General features: G+C 42.9%; 1 protein-coding gene across 10 annotated transcripts in view; it reads right to left on the bottom strand.

The window, feature by feature from the left end:
• Positions 1-310: 310 nt before the first annotated feature.
• RAPGEF2 (Rap guanine nucleotide exchange factor 2) overlaps positions 311-20333 on the bottom strand; it is a 135165-nt gene continuing 115142 nt past the window's right edge. For 6 of the 10 annotated variants that reach the window (XM_088528096.1, XM_088528097.1, XM_088528101.1 and 3 more), the window contains 12 exons: positions 16311-16551; positions 15711-16094; positions 14183-14394; positions 13946-14069; positions 13243-13266; positions 11977-12200; positions 11038-11223; positions 9256-9408; positions 6821-7046; positions 5500-6059; positions 3022-3327; positions 311-970 (listed from right to left, as the gene is read on the bottom strand). In XM_088528096.1, coding sequence (XP_088384222.1) covers positions 924-970; positions 3022-3327; positions 5500-6059; positions 6821-7046; positions 9256-9408; positions 11038-11223; positions 11977-12200; positions 13243-13266; positions 13946-14069; positions 14183-14394; positions 15711-16094; positions 16311-16551 — 2687 coding nt within the window. In that variant the 3' untranslated portion in view covers positions 311-923. Of the gene's footprint in view, positions 971-1545; positions 1936-3021; positions 3328-5499; positions 6060-6820; positions 7047-9255; positions 9409-11037; positions 11224-11976; positions 12201-13242; positions 13267-13945; positions 14070-14182; positions 14395-15710; positions 16095-16310; positions 16552-20333 lie in introns of those variants that run through there. The other 4 variants (XM_088528098.1, XM_088528100.1, XM_088528104.1 and 1 more) reach the window with 2 other exon arrangements.

Raw genomic sequence — 20333 nt, 5'->3', positions numbered from 1 at the left:
CTCCAGAACTGGTTGCATGCTATATACACCCGGGATCATTTCTGCAGGAACTCCTTTTCTGACATTTGAAGTATTTCTCCTGGGGATGCGCAATACATTGGTCACATTCAGCAATACATACACCAACTTTTCAAAATTTATCAGCAGCACAACTGTAGATTAAAAAACAAACAAAAAAAAACCCCAAAAACTCCACACCAATTTTTGCCTGCATCACTTGGCAATGTCCCTTTAATATTAATACACAGAGATTTTTTTTTCATAAATTTGTTCAAGTATGTGGAACATGTAAAATGCATAAGAATCAATATGGACTTCATTAACGTTATATTTATTTATTTTCCAGCTTCATACAAACTGGATGTAGAAGCATAAACATAGTACATTTCTACCATTTTCAACAAAAATATAACCAATATGTACAATTATTGTATTAAAAATACAAAAGGGATACAGACTCCACCAATGTCTTTCTAAAAGACATACAGGTACAAGTAGTATCAAAAGTATGAGGAAATCACCAGTTAATTGTACATTCTGCACTTGACATCACAGAGCGAACTGAGATTAGCAGTCCTATGGTCTACAATTACTTAATGCTTATATAACATTTGTGCAACTTGTGATAGAGCTAGGATTTTGTATTTCTATATGCACATGAGGTCCATAGCCTAGAGAATAAAACTGGCAAATAATGCATATTACATGTAAAATTACAAATGCATAATTGACTGTGATATATAAGCAAATAGACATAAGCTATGATTACAGGAGAGAGAATTAAATTAAGCACTGACATTTGTTTGATACAGTGAAAAAACACTGCAATTTGATCTTTAAAAGTTGAAGCTATTTACGTTTATCTACTGATCAATATGATCAGCTGAGTTCAATGGAAAAAAAAATCCAAGACCAGCAGTTCCTCACATTTGAGTACTACTCGGATTGGCAGCCTTCACTTTTCCGGAGTCTGTGCAAAAACAACACAAAAATAGAGGGGAGGGTCATTTCAGTCAATGGAGGGTTAATAGCAGCTGTGAGCAGGTGGTTGCTACACATTGGCCTTCTCTACACATGCAGTGTTCCATGAAGCCAGTAACAGTTGTGACTATTTCTGCATTGCAAGGGCTGGCACACCTAGACGTGTCATTTGTCACCATGTAAAGGCTCGTTTGCTCCCTAACGCCAGAGTCAAGAGGTGGAGGTTATCGGGTCAGCGGTAACGGCCGCCGCGAGCTGTGACGTCCCAACTTGCCTTCACTGCAACGTCATCCAGTTAATTTTTCCTTTTAATAACTACTTTGCAAGATTAAAAAAAAATAGTAATAAAAATAAAAATAATATATAAGTTAAAGGTGGGGGTGCCGCCTGCCTCGCTGGGAAGGGGAGGCCGCGGGCGCAGAAGGCCGAATGCAGGTTGACAACCGGCCCATGTCATTACCCCGACGAGACCACGCGCTGGGATCGTGATAAAAACCTAAAAGGAAGATGTAAAAAAAAAAAAAAAAAAAAAAAAAAACAACACACAAAAAAAAAAAACCACACACCCTTCCAGGCATTGGGAAGTGCAGCCAGAGTTAATCATCCTGACGTGATGATCTTGGAATTTGGAATGATACTGTGTGATGTGGCGGACAGCGACAGTGGTAGCTCGGAGATGGCTGCACTGTGCATTTCAAGCAACACAGTTTGAAAAGTGCCAGGGCGATTTCTTCACAGTATTTCACATGCAAGGGGAGAGGGCACAAGGGGAGGGGCGGACGAAGAAGCCCCATGCTGCTTTAAGGCAGGGAAGGAGGCAAACAGGTCCACCATCCTTTAACTAGAGTTCCAAGGCTCCTATTCTAGGGACGTCTTCTTGTGCTCTCCTTTAAGGTGGCTCACTCTGGATCCAGAAAAGCCCCAAGTCTTAGACAGCAGAGACTTGTTCATCTTCTGCAAACACAACAGGATAGGGGAAGATATAATTTAATTCACACAGAACAAGACTGCTACTGAATGAAACAACCTGTCCTGCGCTTAGATGCTTTCCACTGCTTGCTATTATGCACATATTTAATACTCCCAGACATCCAGGAGCTGACCAAAGCTCTCTTACGCTCTTCCCTGAACAGAGCTGCTGGAAGTTACAACTTTCTAATGGTTTATTTGAATTAAGACTGTGTAAAATTTGGTTTTTAAGTAGTCACGGGAAGAAAACAAAAAAAAATCTCAGGTTGGCAGGGTATTTTTTAAGGTCTGAGGCAACCCCAATACAGAAGTCTCTCATTTTCTCATCGTGTTCAGGTGCAAAGTTTATCCTGCACGTAAAGCCGTAGTAACCAAGGAGTCAGGGAGGGTGGGGAAAGTTAGCCTTCCCACCGGGAAGCAAAACAAAAACATCAGAGATTCAAATGAGTGATTTGGGCATTGTCCTGCTCAAATCTGAGCATCTAGCCCTGCTGTGTAACCCAGTTATACCTGCACCCCACAGGGAAACAGAGACTGCGCCCATGCCGGCTGCGTGGCACATCGGAGAGGGCTGGGAATGGGGAACAGCCCGCGGGGAAGAGCCGGTGTCCGCACAGCAGGAGCTGGAGAGAGGGTGTGCGTGACTGTCCAACTACACCCGAACAGCAACCAGCCCTCGGGGGGCACAACAGGTCCTCTCTGGAGATCCGGGTGCTTTTCTGTGGCCATTAATAGCACAGGTAGTGCCAAGCATTAGATACTCTTAGCACTGGAAAATTTCCAGGCATCCAAGGTTGTATCTGGTTTGAGGCATTTCCAGGGAGGCTGCCTAAGCCAACTGCTTGCTTGATCAAGGTGGACCTATGTCCCATATTTTATGTGGTATTTACCATGGACTGAATTCCTCCCCTTCCAAAAAGCGAGCAAATAAAAAGCTTGGAAAGGTGAAAGAGACCTCAAATTATGGAAAGGATTGCTACTGCAGAACACATTGATATGATGTGCTTTGTGCCTATGAACACTGAGCATTTTGCATGCAGTACTCTCAAAATCTAACAAGCAGAAATTTACCATCTTCCTCTGTGGAAAACCCTTGGGACTGATAGTGAGCAAGACGTGGGTCTGCCTCATTTGGTTTATGCCACTGGGGCTTGTTCCCGGGCCGTGCGGCTGCGTGGCCGTGCGGCTGCTGCTGCGGCGCTGCAGTCCCGTGGGGCTCGCACGGCCGGGCCACCATCCTGGACCTCTGCAGGGCCACGTTGTAGTCCGGAGGCTTCCTGGCCGGGTGGCAAACACCCTCAGCAAACTCAGCAATAGGTATTCCGACATAACCAGGAGGGGTTGGAGGCGGTTCCCGGTACCGACCCTCTTTCCGTGCTGCAGGAGAATACACATAGATAGTTATTCTTCCAGTAGTGAAGCATTGGTCTAACAAAATTCACTACATCACATGGGGAACCTGCTCAGACTTAGCAGCTTAAGCTGCTCCATCCCTTGTCCAGAATAAAACATTCAGTACTCAAAAAGAAACCGTCGTCAGATCAGATTCAGGAGTGCATGGAAGTGCAACCACCAGGAATACTGGCATGGCCACAAGTGCAGGACTGCTTTCACCTTGAAGATGGGCTTTGTGCACAAAAGCCCATCTTGTCATTAACAAAACAATAAACATTAACAAAAAAATAAAAACCAAAGAATACAGCAACTGATGATTTCCTGCAAAAATCACTACTTAAAAGATAAAAGCTACAATTCCAAAACGCAGGAAAGAAGAGTGCACCTTATTCTCACGCATTCTGTATGCATTACCGCCTGCTCTATTTATGGCATTATTCCCTGTAAAGTTAAATATGGGAAATATGTTCATAAGAAAAATAACTGAATAAGATCCTACATAGGAAACTGAAAAACAGTGATCTAAATTTTGGGTCATGTTAGGCCTTAACTACACCTGAACAAGATTTCACAAGCCTTCATTCTGGGCATACTCTGAAGTTCTCATAGAGAGAAGTTAAAAAGGGAGAAAAATTATAAATTAAGAATTTTAAACATCTGCAAGGACACAGCAGACAGGCTTTAGTCTTACGGATCTGTATTTTGGACTAAGGTACTTAAAATTGTTCATTGGGACTTCGAAACTGAAGACTTCCCTAATTGATTACAGCTCCTTGGTCCGTGACTAAAAATAATGCCTTTATTAGCAAAACCGACCAAGCTCCAATGGAATCATGGCATTTTTCTTGGAAACTTTCTTTTTGCTGAGCAAAGAAGCGCAAAGAAATTTGAGTTTTATTCAAAAAAATCTGAAAATAATTCTGGTTCATAAGAAATTCTGTAGAATGATTCTATTCAATACTGCAAACAATCAGCACACGCTCATCTTAGACCTGTGCAAAAACAGTGGCTTCTGTTGGGCAGTGTTCTGCAGGGTTACGTTAAGAAGGGTGCACTGAGGTGCATGGAAGCAGGAGGCTTCACATCTCATTCTCTGAAGTCTCTACAAATCAGTGGCAAGCACTGCCTTGAGAGGAGAGTTTGGAAGTGCCTCATCCTGGTGGAAACCAAGTGTATCGGAGAGTAAAATTAGAGACTGGCATGAACCAGAAGCTCAAGATCCTGAACTGAACAGATTCTTCCTCTTCATCGTTCAGGGATTTAGATCTGTACCCAGGCTTTGAGGCAATGGGCCATTACTGAGCAATATTCTTGAGTAGAAAATGGAAAAGCAGTTTATCAGAGCAGTCTCAGCATGACCTCAGTCTGGCAGAGTTTTCTTTTTAAACTGTGTCAACACAGAATGATTTTCAGACAGTTCTACATATTAACCCAAAGAAAGGCAGCGAAAAGGGGGATAAAACAAATGAAACAGGCAAAATGCTGAGGTCTCAAATGGCCCAAGGGCATCTGGGAGGCATAGAAGGAACAGTATGAGTAAAAAGCTAAAACACCAACAGAGCCACCTTCATTTTATTTATATATTATTTGATCTTCCTTTTGTTATATGGCTATAAATGTACTTCAGCTCTAATTTCTTAAGAAAATCTTCAGCTCTAGCTGTCCAGAGACAAGCATCTATATCTGTACGTAAGCACAAAGTGACCCCATTTTCAGAAGTAAGGAGCATTCACAACTACCAGACAAGTCATACATATGTACAAAATAAAACACTTCTGAAAAACCAGGCCACGTTTATTGAGATATCTAAATAGGGAACATGGTGCCTTGCTGTGAAGGGTAATTCATATTTCAAAACAGAAGCCTAAATATATCAGCCTTTCAAAATACTGTCCAGCAGTTGAGCTAATTTCTTTGATGTATGGCAGGCTCTCTTGAAATACAAAGGAATTAAGGTGGAACTGCGTCAACAAGTGGTATTTCCCTTAGCAGTTAATACACTATTAAAGAGCAAAATTTGGGAGGGAGTACAAAATTGTTTTTTGTCTTTTTTTTTTTTTTGCTTTAGAAATAAAAACAGAAAAGTACTTTTAGAATAAAAGAACTGTAAACGAGTGAATTAAAATACTTCACGGTATCCGAAATTGAACTTACCCGCCAGGCCCTTTGCGCTACTCGACGACACCGCTCCGTGAGCGGGCACGGGAGCTGCTCTGGACTCCTCCGCGGTTACGGATGTTAAACTACCGGTTTCAGCTTCCATTGCAACATCCTTCCCACCCCTCCGCTTTATGGTGCCTGTGTCACCTTCCGAGTCCTCTCCCCAGTAGCCTGTGGAGGATGCCCAGCTCGCTCTGGACTGTGCTTGATCGAGGCCCTCCCTACCTTGGCTCGGCCTGCCATACTTTGTGCCGTGCTCGGGGAACATGAGCTGCTCCACGTGGCTGCCCGGGGCCCACAGGGCGGCCCCGTCGCCCGCGCTATCGAAATGGCCGTGTCCAAAGGGCAGCGTCTCCCAGCTCCTCTGGTGCTGGATGGTCTGGATGTTGTCGTGGGAGCCGCTCGAGCAAGAAGTCCAGCTGCCGCGGCCGCTGTCGGCGGCGTCCAGGGAGGCTCTGTCCCCCTGGTCCTGCGAGAGCTCCTCCGTGCTCGGCGAGGAGAGCACCGTGGCTCCGGCGTAGAGGCCTCTGCTCTCCGACAGCGGCGCGTACGAGCTACAGGCACACGGGAGAGGGGGGAAAACGCGGCGTTGACACCAGAGATCGCTTGGGAAACACCAAGAATGAGACAGCCAGGGGACCAGCTCGCATAAAGACGTTTTGGATGCAATTTCCAGTACTATTGGCATCAATGACTAATTCCATTTTGAGTATAAAACGCTTGCATTTCAGGACTATCCATTACAAAATTTTAAAAAGTAATTACTGGATAGATATTCTGATAAAGCTTAACATTTCTGGGAATTTAGCTTACAAGGTAACACCACACAGTTTTGAAGCTTCCCATCCAGCACACGGCACTGAGAAGCTGTACATTAGTATCGTGGAATACTCTTAAGAGTGGCCAGGCAGATCAGCAGGTCTCCTCTCAAGCTTTTCCAGACACAGGCAAGCAGAAAAATCAAAAACTTGGAATTGAGCTTTAAAAGGCAGTAGCTGAAATTCAGAATTGGCAGTTCCGGCTTCTGCTTTTTGGATCTTTTCAGCTTAGGGAATTCTGAGCCCAAATTTGCAAGAATTCTTTGCAAACGGAAGTTTATCAGACAATTACTTTTAGAAACACACATGCTACTTTCAAATACAAACCCTTTCAGCTACTGCATGAGCCTGACATTGTCAGTTACACAGAAGCTCTGGATCTGACACTGAGGACATCTCACTGAAGGGTTTGCAACGCCTGGAATCCCCAGGTTCTCAAGACATCAGCATGCTATGTGAAAGCATAATTTAAAGATATATATATATAAAATTCCTACCCTAAGCTGTATTGATCTGGTTCAATCATGATTCTTCTGTCAATCCTCCCCACGCCAAGATTGGTCTCCACGATGCTGACAGAGTGTCTCTGCCTCCTCTCGTCATGCAGGGAGACTGGCATGGAGTCAAACGAGGAATTGCTGACAATACTGGATCTGGAAGAAATCTCACTGTGGCCAGAGTCGGAAAAGTTATCCACCGTGCCGCTGGGAGCCAGGGTATAGCCTGTGTGAGGAACAGCACACGTCACCCAGAGCACCCGAGACACCCGCTCAGCACTGATATCCCTGCCTCATGAAATCTCATTTCAAAATGAGAAATCTCTTCCAACCTTTGAAATCTCATTTCAAAACCAGCCTGTACGTAAACACTGGCACGAGGGTTGGAACAAACAAGCGCAGCGGATGAGCCTAATGCTTCAAGCAATCCATGAGAGCCTCTCACCTGGGCCTCCTGCCTGGCAGAGCTGCACTTCAGCCATGAAGAGCAGCAAGGAGCACAGATGTCTGGGCTGCCTCGCTGCTCATTACTGATCTTGGCTGGGAGAGCACCTGAAGGGTTTGCAGGGAAGTCCCAGGAGAAAACTCAAGATTTTAATGTTTTCCTTGTGGCATTATATTTCAAAAGAAAATATTCTATAGCTATTCCATTACTAGAATTATACAGTCATTTGGAGGCAGCACAGCTACTGCCAGACAGATAACATCTGCAAACCATGAAATGCCACAAGGGCAAATTCAGCTTTTATTTTAAAAAGATGTACTGAATCCTCTGATCAGTTGAGTTGAAGTCCATTAAATAAACATTTACATGCCACAACATTTTTCATTTTTGGCTTTCAGTCTGTATTTAAGACTTGAAAGACTTCAACTGATTTATCTTAACTCACACTTGCTGAGAATGTGGGATTAATTCTGCCAGATTTGAGTGAAAGTAAAGAATATACCATTAGCCTCATGTTGCCATCAACCTCAGGATTCCTGTTTTTTTTTTTTTAATGTAGAACCATGCTGTAGAACCATTTCTTCTTTACAAGCACACAGTACTCTCCCACTGTTAGCCAAGCACAAAATCCCATTTCCTTTCCCAAGAAAGGCACAGACCTGACCAAATTTATGTAAATTTACTCTTTTCTAATAAAGTATTTGCAAAAAATTATGCTGAGATCTTACAAGGTGATAACTTTAATTTTCTCCACATAGTATCCTGCTCCTTCTGACCTTAGCAAAGATCACTGCAACAGAAATTCTGGATATGCATCTGGATTCTCTTGGCATAGCCAACTCTCTAATCTCTGCTTACCCAACTAGACTCTCCTCCCCACACTTTTGGTTCTCTAAAGCCTATTTATGCCACGATGAAGTTTTATTCTTGCAACTCTTCTCCCTTTGGGGAGACAAAGGGAGGAACTGGTTATTCCACTAGTCTGGAGCTTTAAGATCCCAGCTGACTGGCACTGTCACCTACCAGGGTAAGAAAAGGGTTGAGCCTCCTTGATAAGGGCTATAAACTAGGGGATGAAAGTGCTTATCTTGATAAGAATTGTCCCCAGGTAAGTTTTAATTCTCTACTATCCCTGGGCAATTTTTCTTTTAGTTACAGACTCCAACATTAACTTCCTTCAGAGTTCTGCACTCTGGGGCTCAATTTCAACACAGGTGTTTTAATAAAACGTTACATTCTGTAGCAATTAAACTTGACTTTATTATTAAGACTTCACAATATTCTGAAAAGAGAATAATCTAGAGGTTATCTGCAACAATGCTATCAAATATCCAAAGGGATTGCTTTGCTCAAACTCCATGTGAATGCCTGCATTCTCTTTTTTCTTCAGTTCATAGGCAGAACAAGCACAATGAAAAGGCAGGCAGGTAAAAATACGAAATTCTTTTTCAAGGTCCTGGATTCACTTAAAAAAATACGAAACTATTTAAAATTAACTCCATTGTGCTTTGGGCCCATTTCTCAAATACCCACAAATGCTGCTTGAATAATTATGCTGCTAGTAAAATGCTGTTTATTTGTCAATTTGCATCCGGAATGCCTCGACCCTGCCTTTCACACAGGTCACATCTCATCCAGAGGGATGACACAGCAAATAATCCCTCTAACAGGGCTACGTGCTCAGTGCTGCAGGTTGAATTGCCATCTGCACGTGATGCCACTGGCAGAGGACACTTGTGCTGGGGACACTTCATCTGAGGCAGCAGCAAGGAGCATGGCCTAATGCACTATGGTTTCAGGTCACCTTCCTGCCCTGAGCTGAGAGGAGGCCTCTCAGGTCTTCCCCTAATGCATCACCTCCTGCTCTCTTGCTGATCCCGCGTAACAAAGATAAGAGCAGAGGCATTTCATCCTGGACTTCTTAAAAAATCCGGAAACTCACGGACTTTGGAAAACAGAATGAGAAACGTTGCATGCTCTTGTCTGATACCTTTCCTTGGAGAACTCTGTGGGGAAGTGGGAGGAGAAGACAGCTGGGAAGATGCACTGGATATCGTGTCGTCAGATTGTTTCTTGTGACGGTCCAAGCTTCCTTCTTCGGATAATGAAAGAATTTTCTTTAAAGCTTGTGGAGAGTTAATACCTTTAAGTAAGAACAAACGTAGGCAGATATAAAGTCTGAGATAAATATACCCTTGAATTTCACAATGCATTTACAGAGGGGACACCGTATGGGGAAAACAAAGACAAAAATCTCTCCAATAATTTTCATTTATGAGCTTCCACAACTAGCTTAAGTAAGATGAGAATTTTAAATCTACTTCTATTTAAAATATAGCCCGTTTTTTTCTGCATTTTTGTCAAGCCAGTCTTTCATTTGGGCCACCTAAAAGAAACATTTTATCTTAGAAAGCATAATCTAGAAATTGTGTTTCAGAGTACTGTGTTTCCAGATCTATAACCAAGATATATACAGCTAGCATGAACTTGAACTAAAATAGTGAGAATACACAGGGGCCCTCACTGGGTTAGTGCAGATTCACACAGTTAAAACCCAAACTGTCCTTCCTGTTCTTCTTCTATTCACAGAACAGTTTGAAAGGTCAAAGAAAGCTGGGAAAAAGGACGGGTCAGACTAGGCTTAAAAAACGAGGTCCTCCTCTTGCCTCTTCCTAACGCTCCTGAGAACCATCTCTGCATCAGCCTCTTTTGGGAGGCTGAACAGTAACAAGAGCCTGAGAATGATACGTGGTGTAAAGATGTAGGGCAGAGAAAGTGGCTTTTCTGAGACAGAAGATTTGTCCACCCCTAGAAATGAAACCAAAATTTTGAGACAGTTCTGCTTAAAAATGAAGATGGAGCTTCTTAGGCAGCTTTGCACTATTTATTTATTTATTGTGGTAGAGGCTATTTTCAAGTATTCCTAACGCAATGTTGAAAACAATAATTTAGAGCTGTTTTATCAACATAACCTAGCCACATTTTCAGAACCTGTCCTACCCGTGAGCAAAAATGTAGACTTTCAAACTATTAAAATAAAAACTTAGTGGCAGAACCAACGAGAACTAGGCAAATATTTAATTGTTTCTTGCTTGTTTGCTACTTCTAATTCCTCTCTACAAGTCCAAGCAGTAATTGGAACTAATCAGTGAAATGAGAATTAAGCTATCATGAAATTACTATCACGTAAGGGGAAGGGTTGGTTACCCGGCTTCTACTTCCTGAGAATTTTGGAGTACTTGTAATTATCTGTAAAAATGTCTTAATTGTGCATTTGGTTATGTATACAGCTCAGAGCTAGATTAGGAAGCCAAACTGAATTACAGCAAATTGCTATTGTCCAGGACCTATCACAGTTGCATGAAACATTGGCATAGAAATAAATAATAAGTTATTATTTAACTAGTTAGGGGAAGTCAGAGGGACAATTCTTGAAGCCAATCTTGGGGTCTGTCTCTTATCAGGGTGACTCATTTACACAGGCCTGATCATTCAGCTCTTGGGGAAAAAACACTGGTGTCTGAGGCATCTCATATGGGTCACACAAAACAAACTCCAAGTCACTAATTCCTCTGGAAAACAGTCAGAAAAGTGCCCGCCTTCCAGATGTCAGCTAAAGATAAATAATTATATTGATTAAATCAAGAGCATGCTTTCCTAGGACTTTTCTCCCTGACTATCTCTAGAGAAAAGGATTTTCGGGCACACATTACTGCTATTTGCTGGAACCCCAGAGGTTGTTCTGGTCCAAACGGTTCTTTGCTGCACTCACCAAACGGAGGGAGGTCTTTCACCGGCACCTTCTTGCGGGAAGGGTAGAGAGATACAGCAGGGACCTGCAGCGCTTGGTTCACTTTATGCTGCTGCTGCTGCTGCACCTTCTGCTGGAGTCCTGCCCGGGGAGCCACCGGCGACGTTTCGGATTTTCCAGATCGTTTGTCTCCGGGGTTTTTTGGTACTACGGGAGAGAATGGGAGAGAACAAGGAATGACTACTAGCTATAAATACTGTGGGAAATGCAAAGCCCTCTGACTGATGATTAAGGGGTCCTCAAACAGTGACATGTTGAATGCAGTAGGATTCCTTTAGAAGCAAGTGGAGAAGAGGAAAAGATGGAGAGATTTAACTTTCACTTGGATTATTTAAATTATCAAAGGTCTGTCTTTAGACTGTCTTTAGGCTGTCTTTATCAAAACAGAGTTCCCATAAAACAACTATCGATATAGTTATCAGAAATGTGACTGGGAATTACACTGAGCTACTGTAAGGACTACATTTGATTTACAACATATAATTATTGAATTTTGCCACCTAGAAGGAAGGGGAGGGCATAAGACACAGCATTCTCTCAAACCAAAATTACTTTCAATGCAAGGTTCCCCCTGCACCCAGACAGAACCCTCCATCAGCTCTCTGAAATGCCTGGACAGAAAAATATCCTCGTTCACTTCTCAAGGCTGAGAGGAACATCCAGCTCCTCCAGAGCCCTCAAAGGAACCTTTGTGCCCTTCAGTGCCACATTGTCCAAAAAGGCTCATCTCTGACACAGGTCTACGCTGTGAACTTTGGAGACGATGCCCTGCACATTTACAGCTGTTTCGCACTCACAGCTGATCAGACACATTTTGCAGCTCATGGTCTAGTCACTGTTCCCACTCCCCCCTCGGAAGGGAACGTTCCCGCTCTCCCCCAAGCCCACGGCGGCGCTCACGCGTGTTGGTGGCGGGCTCGCACTGCAGGGACAGCGTCTGCAGGCTCTCCTCGTCCATCTCCAGGTCCAGGTTGGAGAGGTACTGCTTCACCTTGCGAGCCATCTGCGCGTCTTCGTAGAGCTTCTTGGCGTTGAGGAAGGAGCTGCGGCGGACGCGCTTCTTGTGGCCGCCCGCCTGCGCCACGTCCAGCACGGCCGCGTTGCTGCTGCCTTGGCTCAGGGACCTGCAGGGGAGGCCCCGGGGGCAAGAGGGGAGAACGACACTTAGGCCAGGCCCTCTGGATCGCTCCATGGTCTGGAAACATGCAGAAGGTTGCATGAATGTCAGTCTATGGTCAAAGCTCACATGCCTCATTCCAGTTACTCAAACAGCTATAAAAAGATAGAAGGATGAGGGCCAGGAAATCGTTTTGCTGGGTTACAGGCACTATTTTAATGACACAAATATTCAACGTATTCCGCCCCAACGAGGCAGTGTCACTCCAGGCAGCTCGGAAAGCATTCAAGCCAGCTCCCCAGGGAGCCAGCTACGGAGGAGATGGGAGCGTTAGGAAAGGCTCATGCAGCAAGGCAATGCTGACAGAAGGCTACAGCTGAGGCTGAAATTTAAATATAAACTTAGAAAACTTCCCAAATGTCTTCCACGTATTTTCTCATCAGACCATGTACAAAATGCACAGCTCAGCTTTACTTAATAAAACTTCCTTCTACGTTCCTGAGCTGAATACAGAGAGTTCCTTGTTAAACAAAACGATCGGCAAGTTGATGATGACATAAATGCCATGCACATTCCAGGGTATGTATGTCCATGGGAAAAGCCTGCATTGTTCCCAAACTGCTAAGGGCAGAAATGATGGCTGAGCTGTAGTGTAAAATATGAAGTTAGTTTAGCAGATACTCTAACTTTTAATATTTGTAATTGAAACTCATAATTTCTCATGAGTCATAAGAAAGTTAACGGCATTTTTTCCGTTTTTACAACTTCCTTTTTACTGAAAGTTGCTTCCTTTGGCAATTTAAATGGGGAGGGGGCGTGTACTCACACCCATTCCTATTTATAATCACCCATAAATATATAAGCTTTTGTGTTTTAATTTCAAAAGCAAAAGCAATCCTGGATTAACATGTATTGTCAGATTCAAAAAAAAAAAGGTTAACAAAAAATGAAAATGTCAAAGCATCAGAAAATTAAAGATAGAGAGTAGAAAACAATGCAAATTGGAAGGGAAGAATGAATTTCTGTGCGTGTTGTCTCCAGCCACTTACCCCAAGCTCCTCCATTTCTTCTTCCTGCAAGTGAGAGCCAGGAAGAGTAAAGCATGGGTTTAGGAAGAGACAGAGAAAGATCACAAGCTCAGAAAGAAAGACTGGACCTCAGGGCAAGCAGTTCTAGAAGCCCACAAACATTCCCAAAGAGCCTTGATTCACGCCCTACAAACTCTTCTAGTTCAAATTAAGAAAAAGAGTATGTATTAATCTGGCTCTGGCATGAAGCCAAACACATTCCCTCCACGTTTTCCAGAAACACGGACTTACATAGCAGCACATATCCCCACTTCTGCTGGATCAGAACAGGGAGGCTGGCACACAGCAGGGACTCGGGCAGGCTAACACACACGTGTTCAAAACAGGCCCTCCTCCTCCCTCCTTCCCTCCCAGACGTGGAACCTTATTTTTGCAATGAGGTATCTGGCAGCTAAGGAATAATTTAAGGCATTTTTTATACGTAAGCATGAAAATGAACGATTTCTCCATTCTTTAAACTGGCTTCAGTACATACAAATGCGTAACTCTGGTTAACTGCTAAAGAGCAACAAACTCTTTCTGAGACTGAAAAACGGATCAGTTTTCCGCACACCAGACTTCTTACTGAACACATACGACTGGTGATCCTCTCTCCGGGGGAAATCCTCCTTTTCTCCAAACATGTGCACAGGCATTCGTTTGAATGGATGTGTTCCAAACTTACCTGGTCCTGAACATCAAAGCAGGATCCATGTTAACAGATGCCATACGACCAACATGGCGAATTTCTTTTGCAATCATTCTCAGCTTCTCAAAATTGACCAAGCCCTCCACTTTTGAATCATTCCCTAGAATCAACAAATAACAACATCAGTTATTTGGCTGCAATGTTAATTTTCCTTAGCTAGTTAAAAATATATATATATACTAAAAAATAAAAGCGAAGTCATTTTGCTTTTACCTTCATGAAGGAATGTAAGGTCTTTTTTGATAACAGGAAACAGAGGAATAATAGGGGGCTGTAGGTTTTGGCTGTTAAGGACATTACGATATTTTGCCATATTCCTAGATGGATCAAACAAGTCCTGTAGATCTTGGAAAAGCTTCTCATACTTGCTTGGAAGTTTTTCCCAGGTAGTTCGGAGCCGTGCAACCGGTGCCAAATTCAGGCCACTTGAAGCAACAAACAAAAAGTGCAAAAAAAAAATCACAAACAATAGAAAGAAACAACCAAAAACTCCTAAAAGAATCTATGCGGTTTCTAGATCCAATAGTTACAACAGACTCTAAATATCTGAGGCTATTCGGAAGCAGTAGCTGGCACCAAAAAACCACAGGTCATTCCCACTAGTGGTGTTGGCACCTTCCACAGAGGCCAGCCTGGTTTGCATTTAGTCTTAGACATCTTTCCACCATCCAAATCCCTGCTGGCAGAGAAGCTGCTTTTATTTCTCACTGAGGTCAGCTGGAAAAGCTGAGCTACATCTCCAGATTTTCATGTCTCAAATACTGGTTATTAACGTGGATCCCTGGAGTTTGCTGCCACATCTGATCAGATGGTACTCAAGAACAGTGTCCTTCAGGAAAAAAAAAGTGACAGATTCAATCTGTTTAATCGGGCTTTTGTCAGAAAAGCTGATAAAGTTGCCATTTTTATATGCAACTTGCCCAAGGTTTTTCCTAACAGGCAACATCCGTGGGGTTTGCTTTGTTCTTTATAATTTGGGACACTCCACAGGAAATATGATCTTTTTTAAAAAAATGTGCTTAAACATGTGCACTGGAGTTTCCTGTTTGTCATTCCAGAACAGAGGTTTGAGACTTTTGAAACATTTCTGTTCTTATTAAGAGACCTTCATCTGTGGCATTTTGCACAGAGTTTAATCCAACTGTTGGGAGTTGGCTGTTTCATCTGCAGTAACTTCACTAAACCCTACCCAGAGCACTGTCTTCACTGCTCTGATTACTCTCTCCAGATGCATGTGCTACCCAGCAGCACACGAGGGCACATTCTCATTAGGATCTCTCTTGCCCCTAAGAAACCAGTAATGAAAACAGCAGTGAACACACTATAGCTCAATTCCCAGCACTGGGAACTCTGTGCAGCAACGAGCTCCCTCTGGGAATGGAACCGATTCATTTGTGACAACACTTTTTTTTTCTCATGTAACTGCTGTTCCTTTTGCTTGTTAAACATTGCAGTAATTTCTCTAGTGCCAGGTTCACCACCACTGCTGGCCAGAGCCTCTTGAACACTAGGTACAGAAATGCTGGCACTCCATACAATACTTCAGCAAACACTTCCATGCCGAGCTCAGATGACTGAACATACCCTCCTTATTGGCAGGTGCTGACATGAGCACTGTTAATCAGTTCACTCAGTTTAATGCTCTTTTCAGGTAATTAGTTTACTTTGTTTAATGTAATTTAGTAGAGTGATATATTATCCTTAATAATTTTAATTCTAGGTGAAAAGAAGTCTCAGCTACCTGATGATGGCAAACATGGAGTTGAAGTTCTTGCATTCTCTGCAGTGTAGTGCTATCTTAATGAAATGCTTAATGATCTTCATCCTTTTTAGCTGGTTGGTTTCTCTCAGAATCTCAGAAGCTACCCAGAAAGTCTCTTGATTTATCACTTCTTCAAACTTCTTTAGATTAGTGCAACCTGTTTTTGATTTCAGTTTAAACAAGTCATCTATATATTCTGTGGGTTCAATATTACGGAATAGCTCAAAGTTTCTCATGGAAAGCTGTGTGGCCACCTCGACAGTACTGAGCTGTAGCAGGGAAATTTGGCTTTCCCTTAGCAACTCTTGAGCATCTTCATCTGAACAAAGTGTTTCTGTTTCCATGTTGTTCTTCAGGTAATACCTGTAAAAACACAAAATACCAAAAAGACTCAAGACAAGATACTGAAATACTAGTGCAAAACCACAGTAATCATCTGGTTGGAATGACAGAAATTCAAGTTCAACCATATTGCATTAAAAAGTAATTCTGGCAAAGAAGCAAAATTCTACGAAGTGGAATATACCCCCGTTGAGCAGGATTCTTGGTGAGTTGGGAGCATGGAGTGCCCGGGCTCACCTGCCACTGAGCTGGATGCGGTCTGCCAGCTTGGACAGCTGGTCGGGAAGCCTCCTCTGCTTGATGACGCCCTCGGGCGTCACGGACACCTCGCACAGGGAATAGGCCTCGGCCGTGGTGGTGAGGGCAAACTCCCGGATGGCCTGGACGACCACCTCCTTCGCCGTCGTGTCCTTGCTGATCATGATGTAGCGGCTCTGCTGGTCGGCCTTGAACACCCGCAGCACTTGGTCGGGTAGATCTGCGCAAAGGAGTGTCAGATCATAGAATCACAGAATGTTGAAGGTTGGCAGGGACCTCTAGAGCTCATCTAGTCCAACCCCTGCACACGCAGGGTCACCTAGAGCACGTGGCACAGGACTGCGTCCAAGCGGGTTTGAAGATCTCCAGAGAAGGAGACTCCACAACCTCTCTGGGCAGCCTGTTCCAGGGCTCTGGCACCCTCACTGGGAAGAAATTTTTCCTTAAGTTCCTGTGGAACTTTTGGTGCTTCAGTTTCCGGCCGTTTCCTCTAGTTCTGTCGGTGGCCACCAGTGAAAAGAGGCCGGCCCCATCCTCCTCACTGCCTCCCTTGAGGTACTTCTGGACACTGCTCAGGTCCCCTCTCAGCCTTCTCTTCTCCAGCTGAACAGGCCCAGCTCCCTCAGCCTCTCCTCACAGGGCAGATGTTCCAGGCCCCTGATCATCCTCGTAGCCCTGCGCTGGACTCTCTCCAGCAGCTCCACATCCCTCTTGTCCTGTGGAGCCCAGAACTGGACACAATACTCCAGATGTGGCCTCACCAGGGCTGAGTAGAGGGGCAGGATCCCCTCCCTCGACCTGCTGGAGACGCTCTTCTTAACGCACCCCAGGATCCCATTGGCCTTCTTGGCCACGAGGGCACCCTGCTGCCTCATGGTCACCTTGTCGTCCACCATGACACCCAGGTCCCTCTCTGCAGAGCTGCTCTCCAGCAGGTCGGTCCCCAGCCTGTCCTGGTGTCTGGGGTTATTCCTCCCCGGGTGCCCCGCACACCGTTCAGTGGGGCAGAGAACAGCACAGTAAGAGCAAGGAATGATATCAGGCAGATTACATCTCACTAATAGTGCAATTACACTTCATTCCAGTAACACTGTCTTATCTCTCTTCTGATGAAGCAGTTCTTGCTTGCGTCTACATAGCCTCCAACTCAGTTGCACTAATGCAATCTGGTTTAGATCAAGAAATTGGAGCTATCAGAGACCTTTTAATGTGGCAGACGGTCTCCAAAACTTAAGAGAACTTAAGTTTAGTTGAGTAGGCATAGAGATGCACTAGATTTACCAGTCATCCTGGAAAAGGTCTGTAACACAAGATGGAAAATTGTCTCGTATTTGTCTCCAGTCTAGATAAAATGCTGATTTTAAACAGAATTAAATCAAGTGATGAAAAGCCTTGTCAGAAGTCCTAGACAAATACTAGCAGCCCAATAAATCACTGTCTTGTTGTTCAAAGCTTTTCTTTAAGGTTTCCATCCCCACAAACCCTACGACAAAGAGATCAGAGCATCTTTGATGACACCAAAATAGCATTCCAGCAAGCTCTGATTCAAATAATAACAATAAAAAAGTTCAAGATAAGATTTTTTAAAAAATAATAAATCAGTTTCATTAACAACTGGGAAAGAAGAATGTCAGGTCATAGACAGGGACCTTGGGATGCGACAATAAGAAATAAGCAAACATTGCCAACATATAGGCAGAAAAAACTAATGAGGAGCCTAATTTTCCCAGGTATTCATTTCTATGTGCCAGTGTTTTAATTATGAGAAACAAAAACAGTTAAAGACAGAAAAAATACTTTCCAAAATTTGAGTTCTAAATACATTGCTTAAAATAACATATAATACAAAACTTACAGCTAACAGCCATAAGAAGGTTATTTTTAAGAAATCTGAGAAGTGATCAGCCCAGCTCCAAATTCTGGAATTGAGGAATTCCATAAGTGCGTTGATGGATTGAAATAGAGAACCATTAATCAAGTCAAATTTCTTGATTGCCATTATTATATTATAAAAGAAAACAAAGCCCTAATTGTACACCACGGGGCTTTTTAACATAGAATATTTTTATATGATAAGGTAAAAGTACTTTCAATTAAATTTAATTTCTTTCCTCTGATACAAATAACCTACTTTAGTTGCATGACTCTTTCTTTGATTTTTTTTGTTGTTTTGAGGTTTCACGTGAAGGTTGTACGAACAAGAAGATGGAAAATAACAAAGTCCCCTGAATTTAGAGCCCAAAATGATGCTTTAAATTTAAATCAATCGCCTCCCTTTAAAACAGGAATATATTTAAAAAAAAAAAAAGGGAAAAAAAAAACTAAAAAATCTATTTGGCAACAGAAATCTCATGACAAATGAAAACTCTAATGTTTTCTGAATACTGCTGCATGTCTCCGAAACATTAATTTAAAAGTATTAGGGTGAATCTGTCTCACCTGTCAGTTTGCTATCTGCCACAGAGACTGTTTAAACCTTAAATATTTAAGCCTATAAGTTACGTTTAAATAAACTCATACCTTTTATACTCACAGTAATACTTCTGCAACTTGAGAAGCACTCAAACGCATTAAAAGTGAGTGATTGCATTATAATTTTCATATAATGTGGATCACTACAGGCCATTTTTTAGCCATGCCAAGTGCTGGAGTCAAGGGGCACACAGCTTTTATAGCCAGCAAGCCAATTTCACCTCTTCTTAGCAATTTGTTATTGACCCCTGTCTTCCTCAGCAATTAGCTGAAGATGGATGCAGGGCAGTGCCTAGAACCATTCCTGCAATTTTGGACCTTTTGGGGAAGATGGATGCCAAAGACCCAGCCATTCAAAGGGATTAATAAAAAACGGCTGCTGTCTAGAATGTGCTGTGTGCTGCTGCTACAGAAACACTGGGTGTTTATAGAAATGCTAGGAAGACAAAAAGCTACTGTAGACAGTATTATGATGGGAGCTCACTTCATAATCCCAAGTGCTCAAGAAGAAAATATCCTGCTCTGAAGGATCGCTCAGGATCTTTCATATCCACACATGAGGAAACGCAGAGAGCAGCAAATACAGTAGTAGCTGCTTTGTACTGTATTTTATCAAGAGAGTTCTCAAGCTGCATTCCAGTCCACTAGCAAAAGTGCTATAAAGAATGCAGAGATGTTAGCAAGCAATTTGGCACGATGATTTCTAAATAAAACAGCACTAGAAAAGAACTGCAACCATCCTCCTCATTCCTCCTCAGAAAAGGGAGCTGCAGAACGCAGTGGTCAGGGATGGGGATGGATTCCCCTTGTAAAGCTTGTGTGAGAACCACGTGCTGGAGACCCACAGCTCTACATTAGCCTCTTGTTTCACTTTCAGTGGAATAGCAAAGAGAGCATGCAAGAAGAAATACCAAAGGATTTGAACATTTGAAAATAAACCTTTACAGATAAATTTGAAAAAGCCTGTGCAAACCAGAAGAGTAACCAAAACGACTCGTTGCAGATTTCAAGCTTCAAGAACAGATGATCTAATTTCCTCCTCAAACACTACCCTTCCAAAGCAGCAAGCTGTTTTATTTCCCATCCTGAGGGATATTCCCCGTAGCCTCCAAGGATGACAACTCCACTACTTTTCTCTTTCTTCTCCAGTGCATTCTAATTTCTTGCAAGCTGATCAAGGTAATGAAAGAAATTAAAATTGTAGGCTTTAGCTTTCTCCAAGTCTTAAGGTATATGGTAGTATAATTCAACTCTTCTATCCACATCATTAAAGGCCTTAAGGTACGTTATCGATTTCAGTGGCTCTTTCCCCTCCCTTCCTACCCAGGGAAAACTGCTAAGAATTAATTTACAAATATGCAGTTTGCATGGAATGCAAAGATGGAATTTAAGAGGAGGAAAAAAAATAGTGAGAAAGCAGTAATTACTTAAAATGATTTCCATAAAGATAGTGAAAAGCTGTTAATGAGATTACATCATTATTCATCTTGCTTTCCAGAGCAATGGCAAACAGCAAAATACTTCCCATTC

The sequence above is a fragment of the Tinamus guttatus genome, unplaced genomic scaffold (genome assembly GCF_059628265.1).
Source record: "Tinamus guttatus ecotype Peru unplaced genomic scaffold, ASM5962826v1 Tinamus_guttatus_pri_ptg000301l, whole genome shotgun sequence".
NCBI lineage: Eukaryota > Metazoa > Chordata > Aves > Tinamiformes > Tinamidae > Tinamus > Tinamus guttatus.
This window is presented reverse-complemented; position numbering and strand designations above follow the sequence as displayed.